The sequence below is a fragment of the Vombatus ursinus genome, unplaced genomic scaffold (assembly GCF_900497805.2).
Source record: "Vombatus ursinus unplaced genomic scaffold, bare-nosed wombat genome assembly UNPS02014816.1, whole genome shotgun sequence".
Classification (NCBI taxonomy): Eukaryota; Metazoa; Chordata; class Mammalia; order Diprotodontia; family Vombatidae; genus Vombatus; species Vombatus ursinus.
This window is the reverse complement of record NW_020954594.1, coordinates 1,346,785-1,354,943: the sequence shown is the minus strand read 5'-3', so window position 1 is coordinate 1,354,943 and position 8,159 is coordinate 1,346,785. Positions and strand designations below refer to the sequence as shown.

General features: G+C 39.4%; 1 protein-coding gene and 3 non-coding genes across 4 annotated transcripts in view; all 4 read right to left on the bottom strand.

Moving 5' to 3' along the window:
- Window positions 1-4,091: 4,091 nt before the first annotated feature.
- The window catches only part of HSPA8 (heat shock protein family A (Hsp70) member 8), a 5,589-nt gene continuing 1,521 nt past the window's right edge, over window positions 4,092-8,159 (bottom strand). The window contains exons 3-9 of the mRNA XM_027835556.1: window positions 7,576-7,781; window positions 6,956-7,108; window positions 6,304-6,859; window positions 5,881-6,083; window positions 5,558-5,756; window positions 4,974-5,206; window positions 4,092-4,516 (exon numbers count right to left, since the gene is read on the bottom strand). Of these exons, the coding sequence (XP_027691357.1) occupies window positions 4,331-4,516; window positions 4,974-5,206; window positions 5,558-5,756; window positions 5,881-6,083; window positions 6,304-6,859; window positions 6,956-7,108; window positions 7,576-7,781 (1,736 nt within the window). The 3' untranslated portion in view covers window positions 4,092-4,330. The remainder of the gene's footprint in view (window positions 4,517-4,973; window positions 5,207-5,557; window positions 5,757-5,880; window positions 6,084-6,303; window positions 6,860-6,955; window positions 7,109-7,575; window positions 7,782-8,159) is intronic.
- On the bottom strand, window positions 4,642-4,738 carry LOC114023205. Its single transcript, XR_003566763.1, has one exon. It is a non-coding gene; the product is annotated as a small nucleolar RNA SNORD14 (small nucleolar RNA).
- Window positions 6,156-6,244, bottom strand: LOC114023204. Its single transcript, XR_003566762.1, has one exon. It is a non-coding gene; the product is annotated as a small nucleolar RNA SNORD14 (small nucleolar RNA).
- On the bottom strand, window positions 7,254-7,344 carry LOC114023200. Its single transcript, XR_003566759.1, has one exon. It is a non-coding gene; the product is annotated as a small nucleolar RNA SNORD14 (small nucleolar RNA).

Sequence of the window (8,159 nt, the reverse complement as noted above, 5' to 3'; positions counted from 1 at the left end):
AACTTGACACTTACTAGCTGTGGGACCCTAGGCAAGTCACTTAACCCCACTGCCTAGCAAAAAACAAACCACAGAGAGAGAGAGAGAGAGAGAATGACAACATTGAGACAACATATCAAAACCTATGGAACACAGTAAAAGCAGTGACTAGAGGAAAATTTATATCTCTAAATGCTTACATCAATAAAATAGAGAAAGAGTAAACTAATGCATTGTGTATACAATTAAAAAAACTAGAAAAAGAACAAATTTTAAAATTCCCACTTAAACACTAAATTGGAAAGCCTAAAAATTGAAGGTGAGATTGATAAAATTGAAGAGTAAAAAAACCATTGAATAAGGGCAGCTAGGTGTTGAAGTGGATAGAATACCGGCCCTGAAGTCAGGAGGACCTGAGTTCAAATATGACCTCAAACCAAACAATTCACACTTACTAGCTGTGTGACCCTGGGCAAGTTACTTAACTCCAATTGCCTTTTAAAAAAAAACAAAAAAACCACATTGAATTAATAAATAAAACTAGGAGTTGGCTTTATGGAAAAATTAAAATAGATAAACAATTGGTTAATTTGATTTTTAAAAAAAGGGAAATAAAAATCACTAGTATTAATAATGAAAACAGTGAATATATCACCAACAAAGATCAAATTAAAGCAATTATAAGGAGTTATTTTTCCAATTATATGCCAGCAGTATTCTTTCAATCCAATGGCACTGGCCTTCTGGTTGTTCTACAGGAAGCCTTCCCTACCCCTCTTAATTCCAAGGCCTTTCCTCTTTTAATCATTTGCTATTTATCCTGTATATAGATCACTTTGTATATATGTGTTTGTATATTGTTGCCCCTCCCCACACATTAGATTCTAACTCCTTGAGTTTACATAGTAAGTCCTTAATAAATGTTTGATTGATTAACACATAATAGGTGCTTAATGATTCTTGCAGATTTCATTTTAAAAGGCAAGAGTCACAGTTTTGGTTGAAAATGGAAATTTACCTATAGCCATATAAAAAAAAATTCTCTAAATCACTATTGATTAGAAAAATGCAAATAAAAATAACTCAAGCTACCACTCTACATCTATCAGATTATCCCACATCTATCAGATTGGCTAATATGACAAAAAAGGAAAATGATAAATGTTGGAGTGAATGTGGGAAAACTCCTCTGTTAGTAGAGTTGTGAACTGATCCAACCGTTTTGAAGAATAATTTGGAACTATGCTGGTCTGTATCCCAAAGAGATTAAGGGGGGAAAAAAAGGAACCTATTTGCCCAAAATCATTTATAGCAGCTCATTCTGTGGTAGCAAAGAACTGGAAATTATAGGGATGTCTATCAGTTGGGGAATATGATTGTAATGGAATACTAGTATAATATAAAAAATAATCAACAAGATGATTTCAGAAAAACCTGGAAACACTTACATTTACTGATGCAAAATCAAGTGAGCAAAACCAGGAAAACATTGTACGTAACAGCAATATTGAACAATGAATGATCAGCTGTGAATGACTTAGGTATTCTCAGCAATACAATGATCCAAGACAGTTCTAAAATATTCCTAATGAAAAATGATGCAGATTGAAGCATATTATTTTTCACTTTTTTTTTCATGGATTTTTTTGGGGGGGATGTCTGTCTTCTTTCACATTACTAACATGGAAATGTTTTGTATGATTACACATGTATAACCTATATCAAATTGCTTAATGTCTGGAAGAAGGGGAGAGAATCTGAAACTTTTTTTTAATCAATGTTCAAAATCGTTTTTACATGTAATTGGGGACAAAATATTATTTTTTTTTTAAAAATGGAGATTTACAAATGGGCTCTAATTGTGTTTTCGATGTATCCAAAGGTCCTATGAGGTAACAAAAGGTCATAAGTGACAGGTCCACCAGCCTGGTTTGCTGACTTGGTTTTGTACAATTTTGTACTTTCCAAAGCAATGTTATTCCTCTTTCTGTATTGGATATTTTTGTAGAGCAGGAACCATCACAGATTGCTTCTGGTTTAATCTCCTTCCCTTCACTCCTAGAATCACAGGATTTAAAGTGCACCCATCTTGGGTTATCCAGGCTACCCCCATTTTGAAGATAAGAAACTGAGGCTCCTAAGTGAAGAGTCACACTGGCAGTAAGGAGCAGAGTCAGTATTCCAACCAGTCTCCTGCCTCCAAATCCAATGCTTTTTTTCCACTACGCCTGCGAAGCTATAAGCTAGTATACTTTTATAATCTTAGTGCCATTAGGTTAGGTATTAAAATTAAAAGGATTTTTAATGACTTAGGTTGACTGCCCTTGCTTCATTGCATAACATTCAATAGTTGGGTCCATCTTAAACAGTGAGGGAACAGAAATCATGAGAATGGGGTTAACTATAGAACAAAACCCTTCACCTGGTGGTCTGTTGTGTTGGAAACCATTGTTAAAACATTTCTGTCCTGGTGAAACAAGGGGATCCAGAAATCATAATGTAACATTAAATTACAACTCAGATGAAATAGCTGTTAAATCTGAATCACCTCTGATGCCTCCTTGGAACTTGAGTCAATTGAGATGAGGATTGAATCACAGTGGCAGTTAACATTAGGCAGTGTTCTAAACGGACCAGTAGGTGGCATGCTAAGTATCAGGATCAATTTTACTGTGAAAATGTAACCATTAAGTCAACGATACAGCATTGGGATGTCTGTAGAAGAGGGTCTGTGTAACTTAAATGTGAAAATAATCACTAACCTTTAACTTTCTTTCAGTTATGTAAAAACATTCTAATAGATCCATAGGTTTCAGACTGCCCTTGGGATCCATGACAGACAAAGAAGCCTAAAATAAGTTAGTTCATAAAATCTAGACTAGACTTTCGTGATTGACTTTGTCAAATGTTATGTTTCCAGGGCACTTTAAAAAATGAGACAAATCCCTAAGACTGTTAGAACTTTTGTGCTCTAGGACTCATTTTACACGGGAAAACCAGCTGTGACTAATTAGGGAATCAGGACTGACCTGTGTATTTAAATGCCATGAATGTGGATATACACTACTCCTAATACAAACTTACCAGCATTAAGTTTCAGTAAGATGACATAGGGACACAGAACCATGGTTGACGTATTACCGAGTCAGAACTTGAAACCAAAGGCCAATGTGCTTTCCCTTGTACTAAAAATAGCCAGGTGTGGACGAAGTAGTGCTTTCCTTTGATAGGCCACAAACCTTTGGGCCCATGTAACTTGGCAAATACAAACCTAGAGCTGTCCCCATCGAACCTCACTACAAAGCCAAGTAGTTTTACTCAAAAGCTAAAGGTTCATTAGTAAGACTTCACATTATTGATCAAACCAATCCCAAGGCGAAATGATTTCCACAGGGCACAGCAGGCCAGCTAGTATTCCTTCAACCCCACCTATATTGTTAGTGGTTTGCAAGCTTCCCAAAACTTTCTAGCTCCCTAATCCACAAACTAGCCCTATAGCAACATAAATTCTTGCTCACCTAATTTCTAGTGGAATTGTTTTAACCCAATCAACTAATGTAGCTGGGATACCCTGGGAAATCCTTTGCTTCAAGTTCCATGGTTAACCTCACTCGACGCAGGCACCACAGAGACCCTGATCCAAAGACTAAGATTCTAAGCCTGAAACAAGCTAATGGTAAACCTCCTGCTTAAGAGAACCATCTCTATTTATACAAATATAAATAAACCATTACCTACGCAAGACTGAAAATTTCAGCAGCTTTCATTACCTTTGTACTTCTATGTTCAGTATATACTAAAATGACTAATGGGCCCTTACGGACTTCCACATTTGCACTCCTTAACATTAACTTTTGGGGACAGCTGGGAGGTGCAGTGGATATAGCACCGGCCCTGAAGTCAGGAGTTTAAATCTGGCCTCAGACCAAACACTAGACACTACTACTAGCTGTTTGACCCTGGGCAAGTCACTTAACCCCAACTGCCTAAAAATATAAAAACTTTACAACTGCAGATCAAATCACCCTACACCCCCAACCCACTGTATAGTTCCTTACCCATGCATGCACACCTGTAAACAATCACCCTTTCAAGAAACTGTGACTCATGTGTATGGTGCCAATTTTAAATAGATTTTATTCTCCAGGACAAGAATTGCATTTCCACTTGTTTACAGTACTGATAAAGTGCAATGTTCTTCACTTCTCTCCCTCTGCACACATTCAAGTATTCAGAATGCCCAGATTATACAGTAGCTTATTCTGTTAACTTTTAAAATGCTACTGCCTCGGCTATAAATTTGAGTCCTTCAATTTTTGGAAAGCTGTGTGGAATGCTCTTTCTTCTGTGTTTAGTCGACCTCTTCAATGGTGGGTCCAGAAGAAGCACCTCCAGATGGGGCTGCTCCACCCCCTGGGAACCCACCAGGCATGCCTCCTGGCATGCCCCCTGCACTCTGGTACAGCTTAGTGATGATGGGGTTGCAGACCTTCTCCAATTCTTTCTGCTGATGCTCAAATTCTTCCTTCTCAGCAGTCTGGAAGAGAACAGTTTCAGAAAGTAGATTCAGAATGTTCAAGATGGAGGTTGGACACTAATCACCTAAACAGGTATGGATTGGGGGGAGGATGTAAAGGATCTCAAACATCAAGTTTCATATGGTCGCTCAGACATCCAAGGAAGGATCTTTGCCAACACAAGTCACGTGACTTCTGGTGGAAACTACGAATGGTTTGGGGTAATACTATCATCATAGCGGCCATTTTTATTTTAAAACTAAGTTATGAACCATTTAAGACTTTAAAGAACTAGGAAGCCCTCTGTACTTTCTGCCCTTGCTATCTTAACATAAATAGCATTACTACAAACACTTCTAAAGTCACTAAATCCCCAAATGCATTTAGTGCAGTATAAGCACTAACAGTTTAAAACTGACTTTTGGTACAGGTAACAGGCATCCAATGACAGTTCATCTCCCCAGGATACTGACATACCTGGTTCTTATCCAGCCAGTTGATTATTTCATTACATTTGTCTAGGATCTTCTGTTTGTCTTCATCACCAATTTTGCCTTGCAGTTTTTCGTCCTCCACAGTAGCCTTCATGTTGAAAGCATAAGATTCGAGGGAATTCTTGGAAGACACCTTGTCTCTCTGCTTCTCATCCTCAGCTTTGTATTTCTCAGCCTCCTGGACCATACGCTCAATGTCTTCTTTGCTCAGACGGCCTAAAAACACAAGAAAATATCTTTGCACACTTTCTCACTACCATACTTCACCACTGGCGACTAAAAATCCAGCTGGGGATAATAAAAGCAGTGGTCGCTCAGACAGCCAAGGAAGGAACTTAAGCCAACATTAGTTTTTCAACTTCTAGTGGAAACTACGAATGGTTTTGCATCACTTTCATCATAGCAACCGCTTTCTGAACATACATAATATGCCTTAGTGCTAGCTACTAAGGGCAAGGCTCTCTTAGTCTTGAGTTTTACTACAAATTGGATATCCTTTTTTTCAGATGGTTAGGTACCACTCGGACCAAAATGTTGGGCCAGAAGTGAAAGGACACGAAGCCTTACCTTTATCATTGGTGATGGTGATCTTGTTCTCCTTGCCTGTGCTCTTATCCACAGCAGAAACATTGAGGATGCCATTTGCATCAATGTCAAATGTTACTTCAATCTGAGGAACACCCCTGGGTGCTGGGGGGATTCCTGTGAGTTCAAACTTCCCAAGCAGGTTGTTATCCTTTGTCATGGCTCTCTCACCTTCATAAACCTTTGGGAGGGTTAAGCTAGTTAGTGGAGCAGCTTATCATTTGCTAACCCACCACACCCGTGTAATCAGGGGGCTTAATAATCATTGTGTGGCACAAATGACAGTATCTGACACATGCACTTACCTGAATAAGCACACCAGGCTGGTTGTCTGAATAGGTGGTAAAGGTCTGTGTCTGCTTGGTGGGGATGGTGGTATTACGTTTGATAAGAACTGTCATAACTCCACCAGCTGTTTCAATTCCAAGGGAAAGAGGAGTGACATCCAACAGCAGCAAGTCCTGTACATTCTCAGATTTATCTCCAGACAAAATGGCAGCCTGGACAGCTGAGGAGGAAAAAAAGGGTTTGGTAAAGAAAACAAAGATAAACCTTGTTAACAGCTTTCTAGGAGGCCTGTTCGCTCAGACATCCAAGGAAGGTACTTGGCCATCATCAGCAAGCTTCCGGTGGAAACTACGAATGGTTTTGGAACATTCATCACAGCGAACCTGCTTATGTCAAGTTAACTAAGTGAAAACCTAGCAATTTTGAGTAAGGGAAGTTACCTGCACCATAGGCAACAGCCTCATCAGGATTGATACTCTTGTTGAGCTCCTTGCCATTGAAGAAATCTTGCAGAAGCTTCTGGATTTTGGGAATGCGAGTGGAACCACCCACCAGGACGATGTCATGAATCTGTGATTTATCTAGCTTGGCATCTCTTAAGGCCTTTTCCACAGGGTCTAGCGTGCCACGGAAGAGATCAGCATTCAGCTCTTCGAAACGGGCTCGGGTGATTGATGTATAGAAATCGATACCTTCATAGAGGGAGTCAATCTCAATACTGGCTTGGGTACTAGAGGAGAGGGTACGCTTTGCACGTTCACAAGCAGTGCGCAGACGACGAACAGCCCTCTTGTTCTCACTGATGTCCTTCTTGTGCTTTCGCTTGAACTCGGCAATGAAATGGTTGACCATTCGGTTGTCAAAGTCCTCCCCACCCAAGTGGGTGTCCCCAGCTGTGGACTTGACCTCAAAGATGCCATCTTCAATGGTAAGGATAGAAACATCGAAAGTACCACCTCCAAGGTCAAAGATCAACACATTTCTCTCGGCACCAACCTGTTAACCCAATGACAAGGTTATCAGTTGGGGGGAAGGAGTTAGGGGTTAAGTGACATTAATTGAAATTCACAGTAACTTTTAAATTATACATACCTTTTTGTCCAAGCCATAAGCAATAGCAGCAGCAGTTGGCTCATTGATGATTCGGAGCACGTTGAGACCAGCAATGGTTCCAGCATCTTTTGTGGCCTGACGTTGGGAGTCATTGAAATAGGCTGGTACTGTGACCACAGCATTTGTGACAGTCTAGGTAAATAAGGTCAAGTTTAGTAGGACAGCTACACATTTTCAATTTTGTCTGAAATCCTATACATACTAGCACTACAATGGCCATTTCAACTACCTGAGACACTAATGCAAAGTAATTAAACATTGTCAAACTAAATCAAGCTCGCTCAGACATCCAAGGAAGGTTCTTGCCATCATTAGCAAACTTCTGGTGGAAACTACGAATGGTTTTGGTACCAATATCATCACAGCAAGCCAGCCTCAGAACACCATAAGACAACACTAAATAGATATTAAGAATGGGATGTGTACTGAGAAAACCTACCACTACATGTATCATTTGTGCTATTCTAAGAAGCAGACACAAAATGTTTACTTGACTAATTTTACAGGACATGTGTGTACTGTTCAATGTAATTTAATCATAATAGCTTAAAAGATTGCTAACTCATACCATAACCAATTTGTCAATACCCAAGCATTACCTTCCCAAGGTAGGCTTCAGCAATTTCTTTCATCTTGGTCAAGACCATAGAAGATACTTCTTCTGGATAGAAACTTTTGGTCTCCCCTTTGTATTCCACTTGGACCTTAGGCCTGCCTGCGTCATTCACCACCGTGAAAGGCCAATGCTTCATGTCTGACTGTACAACTGCATCATCAAATCTGCGACCAATCAGACGTTTGGCATCTGAAACAAAGATGAGGCCTTTAGTTTTATACATTTCAATATAACCTGCCTATACCTTTGTTTGCATTCAGTGACCTCCATCCATTTCTCTTCACATTTTCAGACACCCTACTTTTTCCAGCAAATTGTTATTCTCAGTAATTGCTATTCTCCTCCCACAATACATTAGTCCCCATGGATTTAAGCATTTAATTTTTCAGCTAGTTTTATCTTAAACAAGGAATACTATGTTTCTAACTCTAAGGCATTTCCTCCTTTTTATGTCCTTTTTGAACGTGGGCAGAGGGTTTGCTTGTGCTAGAAAAAAATGAGTGTTTTGGGCCTTTGCCCAGGAATGTCAAAGGGAACTGAAAACAAAATAGGCTTTTGGGTTTGGAA